The sequence below is a fragment of the Mastigoproctus giganteus genome, chromosome 7 (genome assembly GCF_048544385.1).
Source record: "Mastigoproctus giganteus isolate SK-2022 chromosome 7, ASM4854438v1, whole genome shotgun sequence".
Lineage (NCBI taxonomy): Eukaryota > Metazoa > Arthropoda > Arachnida > Uropygi > Thelyphonidae > Mastigoproctus > Mastigoproctus giganteus.
The window spans coordinates 74,373,269-74,399,400 of record NC_143581.1 but is presented as its reverse complement, the minus strand read 5'-3'; the positions used below and the strand labels follow the sequence as shown (position 1 = coordinate 74,399,400).

The 26,132-nt window shown below is 36.4% G+C and overlaps 1 protein-coding gene across 3 annotated transcripts in view; it reads right to left on the bottom strand.

The window, feature by feature from the left end:
* LOC150083000 (protein tweety-like) overlaps positions 1-26,132 on the bottom strand; it is a 472,105-nt gene that overhangs the window by 154,162 nt on the left and 291,811 nt on the right. For all 3 annotated transcript variants that reach the window (XR_016547147.1, XM_090376971.1, XM_090376972.1), the window contains exon 8: positions 22,115-22,184. Coding sequence is in view for 2 of the 3 variants with exons in the window: in XM_090376971.1 (XP_090233097.1) it covers positions 22,115-22,184 (70 nt within the window). In the remaining variant the exon portion in view is untranslated. The remainder of the gene's footprint in view (positions 1-22,114; positions 22,185-26,132) is intronic.

The following is a 26,132-nucleotide window of genomic DNA, read 5'->3' as shown; positions in this document are numbered from 1 at the left end:
ACAGAGAAATAGAGTGGGCTAGTAAATTAGAATGTCTTATAACGGGGGATTTTAACTTCCCAGATATTGCTGGAACTTGTGGATTGGTCACTCGCATGCTAGTAAGACTCATGGATTTATTGGATGATTGTTTTCTGCAGCAGCATGTTCGAGAGGAAACCAGAGGGTAATACTCTTGATCTGGTTATCAGCAGTAATCATTCTTGTATTTGCAGATAAAGGAACCACTAGGTGGCAGTGATCACAGTGTGCTGAAGTGGGATTTACTTAAAGATATAATTATCTCAGGGATAAAAGAAAGGGTTTTTGCTTCCGTGAAGGTGACTACAGCGGTCTCAGACAGTTTTTAAATTCTGTACAGTGGGATCAACTGATGATGTTACCAACAGCAAATTCTAAGTGGGAAGCATTCAAGGAATTAATCGTGGACGCTACTAAAAGTTTCATACCTATTAAGAAATATTGTTCAATGGTTAGGCCTAAATGGTTGTCAAATGAACTAATCAGACTCGTGACAGAGAAGAAAAATTAATGGGATGCATATAAATTTTCAGGCGACACAGAAGACTATGGAAGATATGAGCTAGTCTGTAATCAAGTCACAAAGTTAGGCAGGCGAAGGCAGATTACAAGAAATCTTAGCTTCCTTTGTCACTACAAAGGATGCTAAGAAAAACAGCAAGGATTTCTTTACTTATATAAACTCTAAAAGGAAGGGGATGAATCTGATTGGTCCACTTGATATCAATGGTTCAACTGTTGATGATCCTGCTCAGATAGCAAACAAACTGAATGGGTATTTTGCATCTACATTCACACAGGAGTTATTAAGGATCGAAAATGCCTGAAGGTTATCAAATTGTAGCAGGGTGCTTAATGATTTTGTAATAACTGAGTGGAAAAGAAATTGTTGAAGTTAAACATAAGAAAGGCACCTGGAGTGGATGGGATATATCCGGTTATATTAAGGAGGCATCAAAGGACATAAGCAAATCCTTAGCCATAATTATGAGAGCATCCTTGGACTCAGGGGAGGTCCCACGGACTGGAGATATACAAATGTATCTCCAATTCACAAAGGGGGATCGAAGGGTGACAAGTAATTACAGACCAGTTAGTTTAACTTCTGTTCCGGGTAAAAAAATGGAGTCACTGGTTAAAGATGCATTGCAGGATCATCTAGACAAGACTGCAGCAATAATTCAGCCAACCGAGCTAGCAGGGTGGGTAAAGTGCCTGCCTGGCAACCCAAAGGTCGTAGGTTCGAATCCTGCCTCGAGCCTAGATCACAGTAGTGCAAAAGCCTTCGAAGGTGCATTACTGCCACAGAAGTCGATGTGCCAACAACTAACAAAAAAAAAAAAAAAAAAAAAAAGCAATGATTCAGATACACCATGGGTTTGTTAAGGGAAAGTCTTGTCTGACAAAATTGATTTGATATTATGATGTGGTTACAAAGGAACTGGTTGCAAAAAATAATTTTGATATCATATACTTGGATTTCAGGAAAGCTTTTGACACTGTTGCGCATGAAAGACTAATGAACAAATTGGAGCAGAATAGTATTAAGGGTAAGTTGCTAGAACCGTATAGAATTTAAATACTGTCTCAGACTTCTGAAGTTGCCTTTTGAAAGACAAACGAAACTACAGTACAGTCAGTCCTTGTATAGCACGATAGTTGCGTTCCTAGAAACCCTTGTGCAATGCAAAATCGTGCAATATAAACAACAGGCCCTATGGGAAAAATGGGGTTAGGTGCCGACCACCCAAGATTGAACACACATTTTTAACCAAAACATTACCAAACACAATAAATAATCGTAATAAAATACTTACGCATTTTATTACGACTATTACGTAATAAAATATTGCTAATGCTTTTACTTCTATTGTAAGCAAACTTGTTTTTTGTTTGATTTTCTATCCAAACAGATGACAGCCGTTCCATCTCTAATTCTTTGTGTCTTAATCTAATAAATTTTAATTACACTTTGAGTTGTTCCTGCAATGAAAGTTGTTTTTGTTTTCTCTGCATTCTTTCTAATTCTCGGCGTTGCCTCATTTAGGTCTGTAGCATGTGCAATATCACATGGTCTTTCATTTCGCTCAAAGCGTTTCACAATTTCATATTTTTTCTCTATCGACAGAGGTGGACTGGCCATAAGCCTTACCGGGGAAACCCCGGTGGGCCGGAGGCCGGTGTGATTTTGGCCATAAACGCTAGTATGAGGCCACTACAAATTTTCCCGGGTAAGAATTTTTGACCCAGTTCGCCTCTGTTTATCGATATTGCTTTTCTTTTTCTCTCTGAATCTGCAGAGTCTTCAACAGGATGCTTCCTTTTCACACCTTTTAAGTATTTTACTCATTTTTAGGGAACAAAGCACAATTACAAAACGAGGAGGCACGCTTGATACACATAAACAAAGCTGCGCACGTGTAGAAACTGAATAAACAACACCATAAAGGCAGAGTAACACTATTAACACCTCACATTTTACTAAAGCACATTTCTGGGGGTTACTACCATAAAACAATAAAAATAATTTCCAGTTTCGTTTCTGCTAGTGGAATCTGTTATAAACTGGTAGTAAACTCGATCTAATTGCATTTGTGATTATACCGATAGCTGGAATTGTGTTGGTTTTTACATTATTATGGCGAAATGTGTTTCCCCTTCGCTGATATAAAAAAATTAAATACATTTTCAGAATCTTCTCTTCATTCCTATCGTGTTGCGTTCGGTTCGGGTGATTCTGCGTTCGACTGCCATTTCTTGTAAACACAAAGGCGAATCGTGCATAAGCGAATTCGGTTCGTGTTATATAAGATATCGTTCCCCTATTTATAAATCGTGTATGATCGAATTCATGTAGTGTAAACACGTGTTATACGAGGACTGACTGTACAGTAGAATAAAACTCTGTTCAGAATCTTTTTACTCTGTATCTCACTTGTGCGTATCATGTTAGTTGCAATTTCTGCATGCTGTGTTCTTTGTTTTTGTCTGATGCTTATTTAATTTATTTATTATATTTTTTAAACTGTTTTAGCTTTTATAACCCCAAAAAAAATGTCAGTGAACAGAAATATCATATTACAAAGTGTGCTGAATAACAGATTACAACAAAGTGTTATGTTTAGTTAGTACTGTATTTATATTAATTAAGCTATGTACATAAGCATCAATTTATTTTTATTTTGCTAACCTGTGGATAATATTCTTCTGATTTTCACGTATCGCTTGATTTTGTTAATTGGTAAGGGAAAAAAGGATGTAAATTTGTGCTTTATACCTTCATTTTTATACCTATGGATAATATTCCTCTGATTTTTGCTTATTACAATTGCCGTTTAATAGAATCAAAATTCAATTCGCAAACGTGATCACAATAACCACGCTTACTATAATTATTTTATGGCACCAGCATAACAAAAAATAAATGCTGGCCTGTTTGTATTATTAACATTTCGAATATTGCCGTTCCAATTTTCAATGTTCTACTGAGCCACTAACTAGAAAGACCATATTATAAGCAGTATAATGATAACACCATGAGCCCTAGAATATTTTTTCAGTCCCTGAACGTGTGCTGTACTTTGGAGCCTGCAGCAGCTATAGGAAGGTATATCCCTCTAATTACCTTGACTAGCTGCATCAGCACTGGTTATATGTAAGGAAACCTTGTGTGTGTGTGTGTGTGTGCTTCATGGCCTATAAGGTTATAACATTCAATAAGGTAACTAAAATGTAAATAACAGGAGTTGAATAGAGTCAAAAACTCAAATGATACTGCAAGTGTACAGTAAATAACTATGCTATAAAATGCAGATTGCAGCTTTAAAACCTCAAAAAGAAATGGTCATGACTCATATGATATATATACTACAATTTCAAGCAGCATCAGCATAATTTTAGGTAACTAAAATGTAATAAGGTAACTAAAATGCAAATAACAGGAGTTGGATAGAGTCAAAAACTCAAATGATACTGCATTTATCTCAAATGATACTGCAAGTGTAGAGTAAATAACTATGCTATAAAATGCAGACTGCAGCTTTAAAACCTCAAAAAGAAATGGTCATGACTCATATGATATATATACTACAATTTCAAGCAGCATCAGCATAATACTCTGAAGATTTATGTATAAACCTCCAATAAATTAAATATGTACAATCAGTGCAATTTGTCTACAATCAATGTAATGGAATGACAATATTTGGATAAGAGTTTCTGGTGGCAAGCTTCTAAAACAAAGAGGCAAGGAGTCCCAAGTGTCTGGAATTGTTTAATGTTAACCTCATTATGGTATCAAAGCTATGAAATTAATTCATGTGAGAGGCACTAACTAGAAAGACCATATTATAAGCAATATAACGATAACACCATGAGCCCTAGAATATTTTTTAAGTCCCTGGACGTGTGCTGCATTTTGGAGCCTGCAGCAGCTATAAGAAGGTATATCCCTCTAATTACCTTGACTAGCTGCATCAGCACTGGTTATATGTAAGGAAACCTTGTGTGTGCTTCATGGTCTATAAGGTTATAACATTCAATAAGGTAACTAACATCATCATCAAGATTCCCATAGGCAATTCCAATGATTTATTGAGTGCATTGTTTAGATTTGGCAAAAGCTTCTTGTTTCTGAGATGCTATTTGTTACTTTTATTTGTCCATTTTTCGTTTGACCTTTTTTTTTGAAAATGTAAGCTTAGCTAAGTCTGTGTCATCTTTTACATAAACAGTACATGCCACTCATTGTGATCACAGATAATGTTATCACTTTTATGAAGCCCCAGTCAGTTGTATACTAATACATAGAAAAAATGCCGTTTATGTTATCACTTTTTTTTTTGATAAACCAATAAACATATTGGTTTATCATGTGCAGTGGAAGTGACTAAGTAACATCCCAATTTTTTCTTTAACTCCTACATGCTGTGTTAGTGGTGTTGCACTGACAACCATATGAACCTTATGGTTCATGTGGTTATCAGTGCCATTATTCCTTGAAAGCTTTTTACTCCTACCGATCTGGCTGTTTTACAGAAGAGCATTAACCCTTTTCCAATTCTTGATTTTAATGGTTTGTACAGATTTCCAGAAACATTATGATAGTTTTAAGTCTTATTTATACTGATGACTTTCTCTGAAGAAATAGTAGATAGTCATATTAAACTCAATATTACTTGCTTTTAATGTTTTCTTTTTGTCCACTTCCACTTTTTTTTTTATGTACACATTTCTGCACTGCATCAATAAACAATGCTGAACACACTTGCATTCGTCTTTCTTCAGTTACTGTTATCAGTTTAGCTGGATCCCAAAAGTGATCACAATAAAGGCACCTACTGTATTTCTGGTATCGCGTCTTCTTGAAGTGTTCTGTCATCTATGTTGAAATGTAAGGAAGTGTCGGTCTTTTTACTTTTTTCCAGAATTAAGTGGTTTATTTGGTGTTTTTAGTGATGAATCGACATTCAACTGGGAGTAGAGTATTAATTTGTAACTGCTGAGTGGTTGATTGCATCTCTGAAAGAACAGTACATGTCTAGTCAGATATAGATATATCTGTCTGAATCCCTATTGTACAGTACCTTTTGACTGCCAATGCACAGGTTCAAGCACTGATAGATAGAGGCATCTGTTTATTAGTTTCCTCATAACTTACTTCATATGTCTTAATTTTTTCTCTCTTTTCCAGTATTTAAGTAGGCAGAGGGTGATTCTCTCCACAAACTGGAGATTTCTGCAATTCTGTAGAACAGTCTATAGGTTTATTCCTTAGAGCCATATGAGGCACATACAGCAACATCCCTACACATTGTTTGGAAATGACCAAACTTCTGACACGCAAAGCATCTAACTGGATTTGGAATACAGTAGACTCTCAATTTTCCAGGATAAATGGTAAAAAAAAAATATTCATGGATAATCGATTTCCTGGTTAATCCAAAAATATAGCAAGTCCCCGTCATACGTAAGAGATATGTTCCAGGACTTCTTATGTAAGTCGAGTTTTACATAACTTGGAAATGACTAATAAAATATTGTTACTATATCCCTGATATGCCAAAATTACAAAAACCACATAATATCCTCAGAAGAATGAAGAAAAATAGTTATATATTTTTAATTAGTTCAATTAAAAACTTTACCGAGGGACAGCAGTGAAGTAGGCAGAGTGGCACATAAGAAAAGAAAACATAAAAGGAAGAAAAAAACGCATGTTATTGTACTGAAGAAAACTGGTATGTATTTCATAGCCTTGTTTATTATAGTTGACCTTTATTGGTGCTGACTGCTTCTTGTATTCTGTCTTTCTCCTTTATTCTTCACTGTTGCCACTGACAAATCTGAATTCTGCACGATACTTGTTAATGTTTGGCCATTTTCATACATCCTTTTATTATTTTAATTTTCTGATCCAACTCGATTGCTTTCCTTTTCTTGATAGATTTACTAGTACCCCTGTCACTTATTCTCTTAGTCAGCACCAATGATAACAGTCAAAATGAAATTTTCTGTAAAGAACTTCACAGGGTTAAGGCGAAACCTCACTATTATCACTCCATGAGAGCTCACATTTTAATAAAGCACATTTCTGGAGGTCACTGCCATAAAACGATAAAAACAATTTGCACTTTCTGGGTTATTGGGCTTTTCTGTTAGTGCAATTAATTATAAACGGGTAGTAAACTATCTTTTTGCATTTGCAATAATGCCGTTAGCTGGAATTCTGTGGGTTTTTACGTTATTATAGTGAAATGTGTCCCCTTCACTGAAATCTTCAGTCATATAAAAAAAATATATATAAATAACGTAAAGCAAGTACGAAGCTACGTAAATTGGGGACTTACTGCAGTGGTGAGCTATATTGGACTTGCATGGGCTCACGAGAGTCCATTGTTATTTTTTTTTTCGAAAATTTGTGAGCCCATTGTTGAGACGATCATTTATTTTTCAAATGAAATCCTGGATGCAATTATTGAGTATCCAGAGACAAAAGTATGGTGGGGTGAGTGGGGTCCCATTCCCAGCATTTTAATGGTACAATCAATCAGTTATGTATTTTGAAATTGCTTAATTTTTGATTTAATTACAATCAGACCTCTGTTTAACCAACTTCTTTATACTGAATTTTTAAAAAACCATTTAAAATACAGTAGTTTCCGTAGAACAAAAATAATTTCTATGTAATGAACGGATTAGGAGACACAACTTTGTATGCATTGTTCTCACCTATGGCCTTTAGGCAAGTAGAAGGTGCAAATTAAGGGTGAAAGGGATTACCATTCCACAATGTTAGTAGTGTCTGTAAAACCTATGCAGCCACATTCCGAGAAGTCACACTAGTCAATATGCTTTCCATAGCCATTTAGAGGATTAAGAAGATTCCCGACATGGATAATAGCCTTTGGTCAACCTGTGTTGTGATTCGCCTTTACTCCGACGACAAACACTATGTTTTTCGGAGAAGTGAGTGATCCACGTGTTTCAGTAAATTTCTCCGTCTATGTTTACATGGTCACAGTAGCTTAATATCTGATTGATTCCGATATTTTGCACAGTATTCAAAGAACTAGTGACAGTAGCAATGTAGTGGGGGGGGTTGAGGCAACTAAGATATTATATAAACTTTACAAAGATGAAATGTTGGCAGATTTTGAAATTTCGTTGAGGCTTTCACTGTATAGAAAATGTTCTAAAATATAATGGCATAGGGGAAATAATTTTAAAAAACTGTATAAATTATATCACCAATCTCCAAAAAACCAGCGCGAATTAAAGATGATTGCTAAAGAACTTGATGTGGAAACTACAAAGATCGGTCATGTGTTCGGGCTGAGGAGAGCAGCTTGTAGCTTGTGGATGGTAATTGCGGGTTAAGGCAATTATCCTGCATTGTGCAAACATTTTGAATCAGAAGTTAAATATTCAGGATTGTTAAATCGACTTTTAAATCTGGAATTTCTTAACCATTTAGCACTAATGATCGACATCTTGCAGGGGCTCTCTTACCTTTCAGAAGCTTTACAGAATCACAATGGTAAAAGCATATAAATTAATTATTCGAACTATCAATGCTATTGCTAATTTGAAAAATTCTGAAGGAAATTATGAAGCTAAAGTTGAGAGCATGTTGAAGTGGAAAGAATTTGAAGGAATCAAAATTGTAAGTAAGAACAGTAAAATTACCTCATGACAAGCTATTAAATGCATTGTTTTATCCTTAAAGGATAAGTTATTAATGCAACAGGGTTATTTTAAATTAAATCAAGAAAATAATGATACCATTGAAAGAAATTTTAAATATATGCTACCGGAAATTGTGAAATATGAAAGAACTTTCGTCTCAGTGGCAAGACTGAGAAAATCGAATAAGAAATTTGTTTTATGATAAAAATTAATGATTTTAGAGATTTTGTTCAAAAGTTTATCTTTAAAATAGAGTGAAATTCCTTTTTCAATTAAGAAAGCTAGAAATATCTTTGAAACCACTGTGATTAGCAATGCTGAAGCTGAGCAAGCTTTCAGCATAAAGAATAATATTGACAATTAAACACATTGCTTATTATGATGACCATACAGCTGAATGGAAAACCATTGCTTCAATTTGATCTGGATCGTTATGTCAAATCATTCCTTCATAATAATATGCTAAGCTATTGAGCAAAGAAGATCAAAAACAAATATTAATAAAGAAGTAAATTGCATATGACAATTTTTACAATAAAATTTTCTTTAATATTTGTACAATTTTTTTTTCATGTAATCTGTGATTTTTGTGTACCTTTTCTAGAACAGTTTGTTTTTTATGTAATATTTGTTTTTATATTCTAGAATGTTTTGCGATAATTTGTTGTTTGTAATATGGGAAATATTTTTATGTTATTTTTTATTCGCAATATTAAAATTTTATCATGAAAAAAAATGTATCCATTTTATTTCCCTAGTTGTAAAAAAAAATAATAAAAAAGTTGTGTCTGCCGAGCATGCAGAGTCAATGGTTTTATGGGAAACATCCTTCGCGTTTCTCTTAGATATTTTGATTTGTATATGTTGATTATGAAATAAGAGGTTTTATATTGTAAATATTTTATTGTCATTCGCAAATTTCCATAACTTCTGGAAGACAATATACAGTGGATTTATGATAACTAAAGTATTTGCTACTGCAACGTATCTAAATGTCTCTGCACCTAACAACATATCTAAATGTCAGGGCACCTAACAATGGAATGTTAGGTGCCCTGAACAGCTGCGTGTGCGAAAATTCCAGACGAAATAAGAAATTGTTGACAAATCTTTGTATTGTTGCAGTCATATGACAAATACTTGCAATCATGCTTACTGCAGTAGTAACTGCAGGAAGTATGATTGTGACGTCGTACTATTCAAAAATTCCATAAAGTTAGAACTCAAGATATTGTACTGGTCACAAAAAATGTGTCACATGCTCTAATCTAATCATACTACTAGTGAGTGCTCCACACAAACTAGTGGTCTGAGTGTGGGAAGTGCCTCTGGCAGATGCCGTGGGTGACGTCACTTCCATGACCAACCAGATTTACTTGGTAGCTACGCATCTCCCTAGCCAGGTGGGAAATGGCCTTAGTTGCTAATGCTCCTAAAAACCAAATAACAAACAAACAACAAACAAACTTGGTAGGTACCCTCCCCCACAAAGGATGTTTCACATTAAAAAGTCGGCAAAAATGCGAGCCCATTGTTAAAATATTCACAGCTCACCACTGCCTTACTGTATTGAAAAATGTTCACCAACCTATTTAAAAAGTATGGCAACAGATATAAAAAAAAAAAAAAAAAACTTGCCACACACTACTCACATGTCCAATATGATGCTTCCGCTTATTTTTTTCGATGTCGATTTTAAATCTAATAGCTTCCCTTTATTTTTTACGATGCCACGTATGGTTTGGTCACTAACGTTATAATGGTTCATTAGAGATTTAACAGATGCACTGTTTTCAAATTTTCGAATAATTTGAAGTTTTTGTTTAACTGAAAGCAAACTCTTGTGTTTGCCCATCATTTTCGCGATTTCTAAACAAAAAAAAAAAAAAAAAGTTACTTTTAAAGTTCATCTAGCCCACTTTGACTAATAAAGGTAAATCTGGAATACCAAAATTTAGAATTATGATACATGTACAGACAAGCAGTCCGTCTCTCTTAGTCATTAGTCTTTTAACCTGTGTTATATTTCAGCCTTGGAACTTGTGCTTAATTTCTTAATCAGCCACATTCGGTTAAGTCCTATTTGACTATTACACCTTTAGAGATGTTCAAAGTGGCATAAGGTATGACTAGTGGAAATTCCAAACGATTCTGAATGTCAAACTTTTGCCTTCAACGGGTAAGCCAGACAATATGGGGAGTTAATTTAACTTGCTTAAAGAATAGTCATTTAATGAGTGCAGAATGAGGAAACAATTATTGTATGGTTGGTAGTGTCTGTTTTCTGTCTTTTTAGCACTGGAAGTCATAGTATCATCTCTGTTCCTTTCATCTAGATCAGGGTGGCCAACAAGTCGATCGCGATTCTACCAGTCGATCGCGGCTTTAATTTCACTCGATCACGACGAATTTTAAATATATATAAAAAATAGATTAGTCAAAATCTAAATATTATTATTATCATTATGCGCCCCATTGCATATGCTTGTTACAAATCCGTTGAACCACATGACTGCTCTTGTCGTCACGTAGCCGCTAGGCTTGTCTAGTGAAAATTCACGCAGTTACGTTGAGGAGAGCATAGCATATGTGTCGAATTCTTTTTGGCTTACTTAATATTAATAACTGGACAGTGTTTATATGTTAATTTTATACCCTTTGATTTAAAATGAATACTAAGAAAAAGAGTAAAACTATAATTTTCATCAAGAATGGGAACGAGAATACTCTTTTTGTAATGATAAAAGAAAAATGTTGTTGTTTGATTTGCATGCTTTCGTGGCTATACCCAAAAAAGGAAATTTAGAAAGGCACTTCATGGCAATGAAGTGCCTTTCAAAATACCAATTGGATTTTCTGCCTAATAGTGACCTTAGAAAAAATAAATTAAAAGAACTTAAATCCAGATTATTCGCACAACAAAATTTCTTCGTGACACCTAATTTACAATTTAAAGCAGTAACTGTAGCATCATTTAAAGTGAGTCATCTTCTTGCAAAAAAGTGCAAACCATTTTCTGATGATCAATTCATCAAAGACGCATTTTTTGAAATAACAGATTCTCTTTTTTAAAATTTTAAAAACAAAAACGGAATTAAAAGTGCCCTTCAAGATTATCTTAAAATACTGTGATGCGACGCATCAAAAAAAATTAGTAAAAATGTGAGCAAAAAATTGCATGCTCATATTGTTAATTGTGTGTCCTTTTCTTGACAACTGGATGAATCTACAGATGTCAGTGATACGGCTCAATTGCTCGTTTTTATTCGTATGGTTTTCAATGATTCTGCCACTAGAGAAGAACTGCTGGGTATGGTTTCGTTAAAAGAAAGAACTAGAGGTCTTGATATATTTAACGCATTCAAAAATTTTTATTGAAAAAATTAAATCACCACTATTTAAGCTCTTATCAATAACAACAGATGGAACTAAAGCAATGGCAGGGCATCTTAACGGATTCGTCGCATTGTGCCAAAAGAATGATGAATTCACAGATTTTTTGAGTTACCACTGTATCATCCACCAAAAAGTGTTAGCCAACAAAAGATTAAATACTAAAAGTATTATGGACATAGCTTTCAAAATCGTGAATTCCATCAGAGGACAATCTCTTAAAAGGAGACTGTTAAAAAGCAACTCGATGAAAATGAACCAGATCTGATATTACACACAGATGTGAAGTGGCTGAGTCTGAGTAAGTTTCTACAGATTTCGAAATTTGCTGAATTAAATTTAAAAATTTGTTGATCAAAGGGGAGATGATTATCAGCAGCTGCAAGATACAGTGTGGTTGTGTGATCTGGCTTTTGTGGCAGATTTTACCAGTAAATTAAGCGATCTGAATTTGGAATTGCAAGGAAATAATAAAAATGTGGGTGACATGATTAGTAGTATTTCTGCATATAAATATCAATTTTTGGCAATGGCTAAGGATCTCAAAGGAAAAGAATTCGATCATTTTGCAAATATGCAAGGTCATTTGCAAAAATATCCTGTTTTTGAATTTAATAGTGAGAAATGTGTTTCTGGAATTGAGAAAGTTGTGGATGATTTAAAACCAGATTCAGTGATTTTAAAACAATTGAAGAAAAATATATTGAACAATTGTTTTAAAACAATTGTTAAATATATTTCTTGTCCATTTAAGGTCGACTAAGATACGAAACAAATTGCAGAGAAAAAAAAAAAAAAAAAACACTGAGATTTTTCACATAGAGAAAATATTACTTGAAAATGAAATTATTACATTGCAAAACGATATCTTCCTAAAAGATCATCAGAAAAAGACTTTTGGAAATATGTTTGCCGAGAAAAGTACTGTAAAAAAAATGAAGTGAATTTTTTTGGTACCACATAGATATGTGGAACCAAAAAAAAAAAAAAAAAAAAAAAAGACGAAGAATCACTCTACTCTTACGGACTTGTGCATACAGAAGATTCTTTACGGTTGGCCTTATCACAGTATATCCCCAATTTTGAAAGCTTGGCAGATGACATTAATACACAAACTTCGCATAAATTAAAAATTTAAATACGTATGAATCTAAAATAAGAATTCTGAATTGTATTTAATTTTAAAATTTATAAACAACATTTTTCAATGTGTTGATGTTTTAACCACATGCAATGAACTTCTTGAGATGGTAGATCGCGGCACATTTTGAAGAAAAAAAGTCGATTGCATCATAAATTAAGTTGGCCACTCCTGATCTAGATCAAGAGATCCAGGTGGTACTAAACTAGTACAGTCTGTACTTGCTCCTTTTGGTCACAGGGGTTACTTTTCCACCAAGGTTTCTGGCTCCACCATGGAAAGACAGGAGAAATGTGATGAGGTGACCAAGTAGCTTTGTTAGTTTGTTTAGTACAAAGGGTACTAGGAAAGTTTTGCAATATAGCTTTGTTTATTTAATTTTTTCAAAGTAATTTCCTCTTCATTCAATACACCTCTCCATCCTCCGAAACCAATCTTTAAACCAGTTCTGCCAAGTTTCACTAGGGAGTAAAGCACACTCGTTGTCCCAAGCCCACAGTGATGAGGTGAGATTGAACGAATTGCTGGTGCATTTAGGCCCAAAGTATCCTCTATCTGTTGGTAGGTCACTCGCCTGTTTTCGTCAAGCATTTTCCTCACAGCAGTAACGTTTTCCTCCGTAACTGACGTTCGTGGCCTTCCCGGCCTCTCAGAATCCTCCAGAGTGAAATTTCCCCTTTGGAATTCTCTATACCACCTGAATATCGTTGTACGATGTGGACAATCATCATCTAGTGCAAGAGTCATTTCTTCTAAGCACTGGTCTATGGTTAAACCACGCACGAAATTATACCGCAAAACTGTCCTTATCTCATTTTGTGACCACGATGCCATCGCAAGCACTTTACACTCTCACTACTAATGAATAACTGAGCCCATCGACTTGGCGCAGTGGCTACTATGCACGTATGAACATGTCTCAACATGCAGCAACAAGCAGCTTCCTGTGATTCATTGTTGCGTCATATTGCAAAACTTTCCTAGTACCCTTTGTACTGTTAGAAAAAGAAACAGAAAGGTGGGTTTACTTTCTAGGCCTCTGCTTACTTCTTGTAGAGAAAAAGTGCTACTACAGAATTTGGGAAAAAAAAAAAATCTGAAAAATCTCTTTAGAGATAAAACTTGGCACCTGTAACCAAGACTACCTGTCTTGTAGAAGCAGTAACCAAAGTGGTATTGTGAAGCTGGGCCCCTTTACCACCAGGATCCCCCTTTCTCAATTTCCATTAGTCGTGGATTCCTTTTGTGTTAGCCTGTAACCTAGGCTCTGGGCATTAGATCCCAGTGATGTTGAACTGGAGGACAAGCAGAATCACTGGGAGGTACCCTCACCACACACAAGTGCCTATGTCGAGGGGTTACGAGTAGTAAACTCATGGCATGGTATGGTATGGTATCATTCTTCGTGACATGCTGACTTGCATGATTTTCATGGAAGCCCTGCCAACTTATTAAAATTTGAAGACAAGGTTGGAGTCAAAACAGAAGTACCCTGTAGAGACTCCACACATGCTTTTAAAGGATTGACTCTAAACAAAAATACCCTATATACCTATTACAATGCAACATGGTAAGGTCCTCAATTTTTGTTTGTATTTCAAGATACAATCAGAAAACTATACCTTTAAAGGATGCCTTTACTGAATGGCTCCATGAACAATTTTCCAATGATAATGAATTGGGCGAATAGTATAACCTTCATGTTTCCTGAATTCCAGCTCTACAGAGAATAGATAGGACAAATTAGGATAGCATTACACATATCATACTTTACTACCCCATCTCTTGGTAACAGCATTAATTACTTTTAGATTGCCATCCATCAGTATAATTGTGATACTTTCATATTATCAAATATGACAAATGCAAAGTACTGTATATGGGTAGAATTAACCCCAGAGAAATGTACCAAATGTGTGGTACTACACTTAGGGTAGTAGAAAATGAAAAAGATCTGGGAGTGATTGTGCAGCCAAATATGAAGTTTTCTGAGAAATGCAGACAGGCTGCCAGAGCAGGTCATGGGGTATTGTCAATAATATACAGGAATTGTGCTAGCAGGGAAAAGGAGGTGATTATCCCTTTGTACAAGGCAATGGTCAGGCCATGCCTTGTGTGCTGTGTCCAGGTCTGGAGGCCTCATTTTAGGAAGGATGTAGAGTTGCTTGAGCGTGTACAGGGAAGGGCAACAAGACTGTTGAGGGGAATGAAGGGGTCCTCTTACCAAGAAAGGCTTGAGTTCTGCTATCTATGTTATATATGTTGCAATCCATCTTTGCAGGTGGCTAAGTCTCCAGCAGCTGGAGACTAGACACCTGCAAAGTGATCTGATTGAGGTGTATAAGGCCTTGAATGGTTTGAGCATGCTGAATTCTGATGGGATTCTTCTGCTTGCTCAGATTATGAACCTGAGGGGGCATAAATTTGAATCGAAGAAATACAGTTGTAGAATAGATGTAAGAAAATTTGCTTTTAACAATATTTGCCTGTATAATGGATTTTAAAGTGCATGAGATATATATAGTCACTTTACAACTCCACTATATTGGCAAATATTGCTATACTGACAAAAAAAAAGCACTTGCATATGAGTGGAGTTTGCAATACCACTCATATATTAATATTTTCAGAAAGGCTACGTGTTTTGCTGACTAAAACTTTCATTATTGTAGTTTTTTGTATCTACTGCTTAAATTTTGAATTTGAGTGCTGTAGCTTGAAATAGAATGCACATTTTTATTCATTATTTAGTCAGCCTGCAAAACAGAAGCCGGCTAAAAATCATTAATGTAAACCATCATATAACTAATTTAACTCAAATGTTGCACTCTGGAGAGCTCAAAAACCACAAAACTTTCATACTGTGTTCAAAATTTGAACACAGTATGAAAGTTTTGTGGTTTTTGAGCTCTCCAGAGTGCAACATCTGAGTTAAATTAGTAATTTTTTTTTTGCTTTTTTTTTTACTGACACACTAATTTTTATAATGTTTGATTGCTCTAGTGGCACTGCTCCTACTCCCAAATTTGTAGCCCTTGGTAGGGCTGGAAACTTCAGAGTAGAAATCGACATTCCTTGGCTTTAGCATGGGAATATGACCATTTTTGCTCCTTTTAAGGAGAAAAAAAATGGCACAAACCTGAAAATGTAAAGTCATTGGTCTGATCTAGATGGGGAAGAAAAATTATGGAAATGAGCCAATCTCACAGAATTGGAGGGACCAAAAGCAGACTTGAACTTGTTTCTGATACCAACCTTCTTCATTATACATTCACCCATAGAACATCCCATAGGAAATCTGCCATCATTCTGCATCCAGAAAACCCTGGAAAGCATAATAGAATCAATCACCCAGAACTGTTAAAAAGGCTAAAATCAGGGAATATTTTTTTTGGCATTTATTATTGAAATGTAATATTAGTAGAGGCAAAATGATTCAAACTTGTGTCATCAACCAAAAAAATAAAATAAATAAACACACAACCGCTTACATCATTTGTCCATCTATCTTTTCTAATAATTTATTCAAACTACACACTTTCACAACATCAGGTGGAACTTAATTCCAACAACCAATTACTTTCTTGCTGAAAACAAATTTCTGCATATTTATCTTGCAACCCATTTACATTTATGCCATCTTGTTTTCATTCAAGAAAGAGTAAGGTTGCCATCAAAATTTCAATATATTAGTAGGTAGTGTAGTGTGTTAAGGAAATTTGTGTTCTTCAAATTGTGCTTTTAAATATTGTACCAATGGATAATTTTGGATTTCTCTTGGATCTACAGGTTTCTGTTAGTTATGGTGAGTCTATCCATGTCTTTTTTATGGCAAACTTCTAAGGCATTGCTGATTTTTGAGCATTTATAAGTTATATCTCTACTAATGAACGTTCACAATGGCCATGCCATATAGGTCTGACCATTGATTCTTGTCTTTAGTTTTTGAGTTATTTTAATTGTCTCCCTTCAATTATTGTTGTAATTTAGTGTTCTTAGAATGGCCTGCATTATTTTATTTTAGAAGTTAAATTCTTGTAGTTTTGCTGCAGTAATATAATGATTTTTGGGGGTTTTAGTTTTGCACCATTAAAATATTTTGTGTTGTGGCAGTCATTGCTTCTTCTCCAACCTGCTGAACAAAGGCCTTTGTTTACTATGTCAGGTCACGTGGTACACGTTGACCCTCTGCCATTGGACTTTATCTTCCCAAGGTGAACACAACTGCTCACATTTCGATTAATGGAATTTTTAATTTGACATTTTTATTATTAATCTATTTATTAACCTTTGCTCGTGACATCACAATATTTGTTAATGATGGATTATTGATATGCAAACTACATTCTTGATCACCGGGACATACATCTATATATTCTTCTGAACTTATAGTGTGATTTCGTATCTTATTAATTGACTATGACATCACCATGTGCCACCGTGGAACATCCTATGCAACTTTCTCCCCTGCCTGTCTTGCTCCCTGGTGGCAGTAGTTTGAATTGCAGTTTTCGGTAGATTGCAATTTTCTTCATTAGACCCTTTTCAGGAGACTGCCCGAAAAATCAGTAGACTGTTCTCAGCAGACTGAAAATTTTCATCCCGAACAGATAATGTGCATCCGACATGAGTTCCCGCAATTAATCTAGCTCCTCCACAGGTGAGGACTAGGATCCAGCCAACCTCCTCCCCCTTAAGGCAAACAACCAATCTCTGAAAAAGAGGAAGAGTAAAAAGCGATACAGGGTCCGTCCTCTTTGCTCCACTAACAATCCTTCCCCAGTTGATGGTAATGGCAGAGCACCCTCTGTTGATCCCAAACAATCAACTGCAGTTAAACTTGACTTCAGCATCTCTATTCCAGTTGCTGTCTCCATTTTGGAATCGCTTGCCTACACTTCTCATGCTCCCCATTCTACAGCACAACCTGCTCCATCTTCATCCATCCAACCAGCTGTCCCTGTTTCTCCTTCCACCTCATACTCTTCAGCTTCTGCTCTCCCAACCATCCTCTGCTTCTTCCAATCTGGCTAGCTCAGTTCCATCTGCATTAGCTCCAATAGCTACTCCATCACTCTCTGCTCTTGAGCAGTCTGTTGCATCAGGACTCCCATCCTCGAACAGGCTTGCTATTCCTGCCTCCTCTGCTCCTGCTGGTGGAGATTCTGCTGACTCCTCATCCTTTCATCAAGTGATCTCTACGTTGCATAAAAATCTAGTGGCATTTCTAAAGCACAATTATAATGGATTTACCACGTCTGCATCGAATACTGTGCAGGAGCTGTGGGCTAGTCTGGAGTCTACTTCCACTGCTCTCCTGATTGATAATGAAAAGCTCTGGGCAGTTAATGAAGAGCTCAGGTCCAGGACAACCAGCCTTGAAAAGGTGCTTGATACCTATTCCAAGCTCCCTACAACTGGAAGTCTCTTCACAGAAAGGAGAACTACCACTCAGATCCTATGCTTTTGCCACCAAGATGACATCTGCTCCACCATCTCAAGGACTGTCTCTCCTCCCACAACAAGCTAAAGCTGACACCCAGAAACCTCAGCATCTTCTTCTAGTCCGTGCATCTGAACAGTCACAACTGAAGACTAGTGGAGAGGTGAAAGAAATGGTACAGAATACTCTAAAGAAAGACTTCAAGACAGTCAAGATCAGGTCACTGAGAGCAATTAAGACCAGGGAGTTCTTCTTGAAATCACAACTAAGGAGGATCTGGACATTATCACAGCTGCCAGCCCATTTCACACTGTTGGAGTCACTGTGAATCCCCCCCCAAGCACACCAACCCATCTATACCGGTGTATGATCTTCCCATAAGTGTTACCACAGATGAGATACTTGAGGATTTGTTCTACAAGAATCTTGCTGATCATGGGGTCACCCTTGAGGAAATAAAACAGGATACCAACTTCAGATTCACAACCAAAGCTAATTCCAGTTCCACAGTCCACCAGGTCATCACCCTATCATCTAGAATCTTTAGAATAATCACGTCACTTGACAGAATCTTTCTTGGGTGTAATGCCCACAAGTTCCAGCCATTCACCGTGGTGCCTAAATGCTTTTGTCTCTCAGATAGGGACATACATCCCAACACTGTACACAATCATCCCCTATATGTGGACACTGCGCCTGCAGTGGCCATGTTCTTGCAGAATGTCAAAACATGGATGAGAATTCTAGTTGCATCAACTGTAAGAGAAGACGACATGCACATGGGTACTCAGTGTGGGATGTGGCCTGCATTAGAACAAGTAAGACTAAGGACTGCCAATGGATAACCCCCATGCTCTTCAACCACAGTCCCTATCTGTACAGTGCAGTTCCTCTCCTTCCAGTCCACAAACCCCTAGTCACACCAGCAATAACCACAGTCATGCAGATCAATGGTCACAGATCCCAGACTGTCATTGATGAGATCTGACGTGTAGCGGAGGAGCACTCTATAGATATAATATCAATCCAGGAACCCTATGCCTCCAGGGTGAAATTTGGTAACTAGTTCAAAGTCACTGGATTCTCCTTCCATACTCAGGTAATCCAGCCCACCACTGATGATAACCAAAAGACGTGTATTGTGATCCTCAACAGCGAGCTGGATGTCCTGGTCATCCATGGCCTTTGCCATGGTTTGCTACCTGTGTTCAAATCACTCATGCTTCATTCATGTTTTACCTAATTTCACTCTACTGTCCACCTTTCATGGACATAGAAGAATCTCTCAACTATCTTGAGTTTGCTCTGGACTTTTTGGGTTCTAAATCCATGCTTATAACCTCCAACATCAATGCAAAATCCCAATTCTGGTACAGCCATTCCTCGGGCCCTTGTGGGCTTCTCCCAGAGGATCTTATTCTCACCTGGAATCTAGCAGCCCACAATCAACCCAACCAACTCCCCACTTACTGCAGTTCTACTGGGCAATCTAACACAGATATTACTATCACCACCAACAATCTGAGGTCCCAGATCACTGACTGGACACAGTGATCATAGGGTCATCTTATTTCATGTCGCTCCTGCCAGTTCCATCCCTCCCTCTCATTCCAGAATGCTTGACTTTGTCCACTTCTCCACAAAATCAATTGATTGGGCAGCCTTCGATGGATCAATTGAGCATGACTTCCCACTTTCCATGCTGAACTACCTTGTTACTGCTTCAGCCACTGAACTATGTGATCTCATTCAGCAATCCTTAACTAAAGCCTCACACATATCAGCCAGGAAAAAGACATTCACTCCCAGGGCCTGCTATTGGTGGACAGTGGAATTCACTAAACTGTAAAAGATGTCCATCATGCCCAGAAACGGTACCAGCGGCATCATGGATGGCCTCCTCCAGATGTTGCCCGACTCTGTAATGAATACATCACTGAAAAGAACCAGTATGCAAAAGCAATAGCAAGCAGGAAAAAAGAAACATGGACCAACTTTGTTAAGGACTCTGGCAATGCAAATCCCTGGGGCTCCTCTACAAAATTACTAGGGAGAAGACCCTTACCTCAGACATCTTGGGGGTCTGTGGTTGCAGGAACTATTGAGTCAACTAATTGGCTCAACTCTGTCAATCTCATTCTGGATAATCTTTTCCCAACTGATGATCCCCTTGGAAGATCTTCCTGAACATGCTGATCTTTGAGCACAAAGCAGTAATTACTACTCTCAGTCCTCAGCTGACCACTTTACCATTCTGCAGCTGGATGCAGTAATGAAAAAAATTAATCTCAGGAAATGTCTGGGCATGGACCTTATTGAATATGTCTTCATCCTGAGGTTCTATAAATTAAGTAAAGATGTAAAGTTTGAAAAAACACAATGTTACAATGAACTGGTCAACATCTCACAAACCAGGTGGAATAAATTGCCACAAGGCACAGTAATGAAGAGATTCCTCCCCAAGGTAACGTTTTCAATGACCAAAACCACAAGATCCTGGTTCTCTCTCAGCCTTGAGAGAACCAGGATCTTGACAGCTATACCAACTGGGGCTTCTAGCTACTGACCTATGCTTTTGTGGAGCCAAATAAAACTGGTACCATCTTTTTGACTGCGACTTGTAAGAGGATCTCAGAGATCAACTTCGGAGAGAAATTTCCAGCTTCTCTCCGAACCAGGTAGATCAACTAATCCAGACTCCAGACAATCTTTCTTCCCTGCAGGCCTTTGCATCTGCATTTTTACCCGGCGGAAGACCTTGTATGCCAATGCTAACCAAAACCAGATAGGTGATTCTACAGCCTAGATTTTACTGGTGAAAAGAAAAGCTAAATTCAAAAAAAAAAAAAAAAAATTATATTTATTTATTTATTTTATTTATTTATTATTATTATTATTTTTTTTTTGCTAAATTTTCCATACTTACTATTTTTATATATATTATTTTTTTTTTTACCTGCACCACTAGCTTTTTTATTATTATTATTATTATTTTTATTAATAAATGAAAAAGGGCCTATGGTACTGAATTCCATGACTAAAAGAAAATAACAATACAGTATACATCCAGTGACAAATTTTGATGACTAAAAATGGAGCTTTCAGGGTAAACGGGCCCTTTCTTCAGCATTATAACGTATACAGATTCTTACAGAATATCGATGTTACAGATAAAAATTTAACAGATACAAGAGTTGTGCGTGCTCTTGTATCTGTTAAATTTTTATCTGTAACATCTATATTCTGTAAGAATCTGTATACGTTATAATGCTGAAGAAAGGGCCCGTTTACCCTGAAAGCTCCATTTTTAGTCATCAAAATTTGTCACTGGGTGAATACTGTATAAGTATTATTTATTTTTTTATTATTATTATTTTTTCTTTACCTGCATTTTTTCCTCTCTCTTCCCTCTGAAATGGGCCCCCAGAGGATCCTGGTCCACCTGCTGGCAACACCAAGTGGGTCAGTCTCTTTTGAGACGGTACGTGTTTTTTTTTTAGGACTGGCTCACCTTCCTGTGGTGTGGACAAGTACTCAAAATCATCTAGGTAGCCAAGAACATAACAACAGAACACACACATTATACACACAAACCCACACTCAACACATTTCTGGCCCTTTTATAGTATTACTACTATTCCTCACAGAGATAAGAGGCGGAGTTGAACAAACGTTCTAGGTGCCGCCCTTACATATACACATGTCCACATATCAACATTTCAATCAGGTCTCCTTGGTTGCCATCAACATTTCATTTCAATCAAGCCTTAAACACTTCAATCTTAAACACTTAAACACTCCTTACTTAGAAGATACCTAGCTTCTAGATATTGTAATTTTAAGATAAAATAAAATTAAAAAATTCACGGCATATGGAATAAGTGAGAAATAATATGAAACTACAGATTGAAAACATGAATAGTACTCACCACTATAAACTGTTCCACTGACTTGCTTGTATAAAACTGGTTCTGGATCCAAACAGAAATCTGAAGCAACCTTTAAAACATTATATGTAAAATACTGTTTACTCTGTATTCAAAACACATTTATCAAATATGTGTATATATGTAGTATAAACCAAAAGTCAGAAAAGTCAATTAAGCTCATCATGATCATGCCAAACAATCTTTTTAAGGAGCTCCTTTTCTTTAAAGAATGACCTTTGTTCCTTATTTGTTTTGTATCATAAATATAATTAAAATATTTTATTATTCGACACATTCGCAAAAAATTAAAGTACCTATTAGCATGTCCATCTGTCAGCGTAACACTAGAAATAGTGTACCAATTTGACTCCCAGTGTCTAGATTTTTGTTGAAATTTTATATTTGACTCTTTTAGAGAAATTTATTGAACCTCTAACAGAATTGCAACAAATTTTTATTGTTTAATTCATGTAATTGTATAATTAGGACATAGTCTGTACATAGCAAATTAATTTGCTCAACTGCTATATATACAGTGAGGTTAAACCCTACTTATACAGTTATGTTATTTATGGTAATTGGTTGACATATGGGTAATGATATATACAATAACCATAAATAATTAAACATAGTAATCACAGCCAATGCATACATCAGATTTCTGTCCTCCCACCACTTCCAAACACTTTGCAGGATCTTTGTCTGTCTGGATGAACCACTACATTTTTGTGATGCCCAAATTCAAAACAAGTGCTAACGTAAGTCTTCTATTATGTCCATCTTTCTTTATCCACTTATTTTCTTATATGACCCATTTTGTAGCCAATGTACTTAATTTCCAGTTTCACTAACATGGACTGGAAGTTACATTCTTGGAAAGCCTGACTACAAACTTCAGCTTCTTCATATGCTTTTAACTTACTGTTATTGATTAAATTCACCACTGAGGACAATTACAGGATTATGATAACAGAAGAATTTTTATCCTAAATCCTTCACCAATCCTTTATCCTTGAGAAATTTAACACATTTTAAGAAGAAAAATAATATATTCAGACGTGATCCTGAAATGCATCACATGATTACAATGTACTGCTGTGGGATTTTCATAAAGATGTAATTATTGACAAAAGCAAAGAGAAGGACTATTACTTTCATAAAGGTGACTAACATTAGTCTCAAACAGTTTCAAATTTTATGCAGTGAGACCAACTTATCAAGTTACTAACAGCAAATTCTAAATGGAAAACATTCAGGGATGTTATTGTAGAAACTACTGGGTTTATTATACTAACTAAGAGATACAGTTCAAGGAATAGACTTTTTTCTTCATTTTTTTTTTTAATGAAAACCCCAAACACGAGAAGTATTAGAACCTATAGTACTTAGTACCATGCATGGATTGAAAGTTGAGAAGATGAAAGAAGAAATTTGTTGACATTAGACTTGAACTTCTGCAGATTGTAATTTTCAGGATATACGTATGAAGGAAGGTTGTTCCAGAAAATGGAAGTTGAATGAATAAATGAGGAAGATAAAAAGTTGATTCTGTGAGTTTGAAGTTGAACAGTAAAAGGATGTTGACTGGTTGCAGCACATGTTTGGACTACTTTGGAAGAGAGAGAGAGAGAGAGAGAGAGAGAGAGAGAGAGAGAGAGAGAGAGAGAGAGAGAGAGAGAGAGAGAATTACGAAGCCAATTCAGAAGAACAGTGCCAATGGAAGTATCTATAGAAAAGTATCTATAGTGGAGAGACTCTGTTAGAGATGGATCATTGATTGACCTAACTTCCCTCTTTTAAATGGAATCTAGAAGCCTGAGGGAGGTTTTGGGGGGCACCACCCCAGATGTAGGAACAATATTCCATGGTACGGTAGATTTGCGATTTGTACAGTGTGAACTGCTGTTTGGAAGAAAAGCAACACCGATAGTAAAAGAGAAAACCCATTTTTTTATATGCAGAGGAAGTGATAGTTGTAATGTGCTTATGCCGAGAGATTAGAATAGAGGGTAATCCCCAATACAAAAATATGACCATGCCAAGAAATCGAAAATAAGTATAGGAGCAGAAGAATCCTTTTTAGTATTAGTAATGACCATATGGTGCAAGGAAGCCTAAGGCTTATGCTGCACCAGCCAAAAAAATAATAATAATAAAATTAAATAATTAATAAATAATAATAAGAGAAAAGGAAATAGACAACCTATGCATTTCCCTCCTCCCATGGATAACTATCCATGACCTTTGCATTTAACTTATTCCAGTAATTTATAACTTGTTGGCTAGATATAAGACAGGACAGAGTTTTAGAAGGATTGAAATCAACTTAATTATCTTTTCCCCACTGAAGAATTACCTGGAGATTAGCATTTAAGGAATTGGCAGTGGATATTTGAGAAGTTGAAGCTGTTTGTGCAAAGCAAGGTTTCTCGAAGTGGGAGGTGGAATGCAATGTGATGATCAGATGTCATCAGCAAAACCAGAATGGGATTTCCAGTCAATGGAAGAAGGTTAAAATCACAAGTCTTTTCCAATCTTCACAAAGTCTTTGGCAATTGTCTGAATTTGTAATTCAAAACCAGTGAAATAATTTGCCAAATGGAGCAAAACATGCTGCCACACAGAATGCATGTTGTTGGCAGCGATTTCTAATTAAGATGCAAATATATTTTCGATCGTATTTAAAGGAGTAAAAAATAAATTGTGAAATGAAAAGCTATCATGTCATCTTGTCAGGATGGAATTAAGAATACTGAACACTGTTGCACTTTGCTAGTGACTGCCCAAGAGAAGCTATTGGCACATGTGCATGTGAGACAATAGAGTTGGCACTGCAGAATATATGTATGCATTCCTAGGCTACAACAATACAGCATATATGTAAAGTACATGTCTAGGCTACTGAATGAGTTTTAATATGTATAGTAAATTTTTGACTTAAACTTAATTGAAAACTGTGTTATAGTGATACTCATGCTGTTTGAAGCCGTGCTAAGCGAGGTATTGCTGTATTTACAAATCAAGGCACTTTATATGGGGAGCAGTAATAGCATATAAACATACAGACTCTGTGGTACCCACTCAGAGCAGTGAAGAATGAAAAAGACCTGTGGATAATTGTGCAGTCAGATATGAATTTCTCTGAGCAGTGCAGACAGGCTACAGGAATATATGGGAATTTTGGCAGCATGGATAAGCAGATGATTATCCCACTGTATAAGGCAGCACCAGATAGGAGTTTGTTCTGAAAATTAGCCACCCTTGGCTGAAGGCAAATTTCCACACATCCAACTTGAAAATTTTGGCAGCATGGATAAGCAGATGATTATCCCATTGCATAAGGCAATGGTTAGACCACATTTTGAGTGATGCTGTTGCAACAGGTGCAGAGAAGAGCAACAAGATTGGTAAGGGGAGCAAAAGTGCTTTTACCATGAAAGGCTTCAGTTTTGAAAATCAAAGCATATGGAAACTAGGGGCCTGCAAGGGGATCTGATTGAATCCTTCCTCTTGCTCTGGCTACACATATGAATTGAGGAAGGGTGGTTGCAAGTCGGATGTGTGGAAATTTGCCTTCACCCAAAGGTTGGCTAATTTTTAGAACAAACTCCTATCTGGCGCTGCAGAGGTGGGTAGTTTGAATAAGTTCAAGAAGAACCAGATAAACTGTTAGAGGGGATGAACAGGTGAAAGGAGGTTTTTTTCTCTTTTCTTTTTGCTAATGCCATATAAGCTTGTTTCTTTGGGTCATTTGGCACCACTACAAATAATAATAATTTCAGGTTATAATAATAATAATAAAGCCACCATCCATCTATGAATGATGTTGCAGAGAAATATTAATCATACTGCATCGAGTGTGGCGCAGGATAAACTCACTCTCAGTCAGGCCTTAGGCAGAGGGATCAGTTTGAAAAATCAGAGACAGTCTCCTAAGGAAGACAGCGGAGCTAGTGATGCTATCCCCCGTATGGCAACTACAAGAAAAGGGTAAGACCATCCAGCCCACCAACTGGAA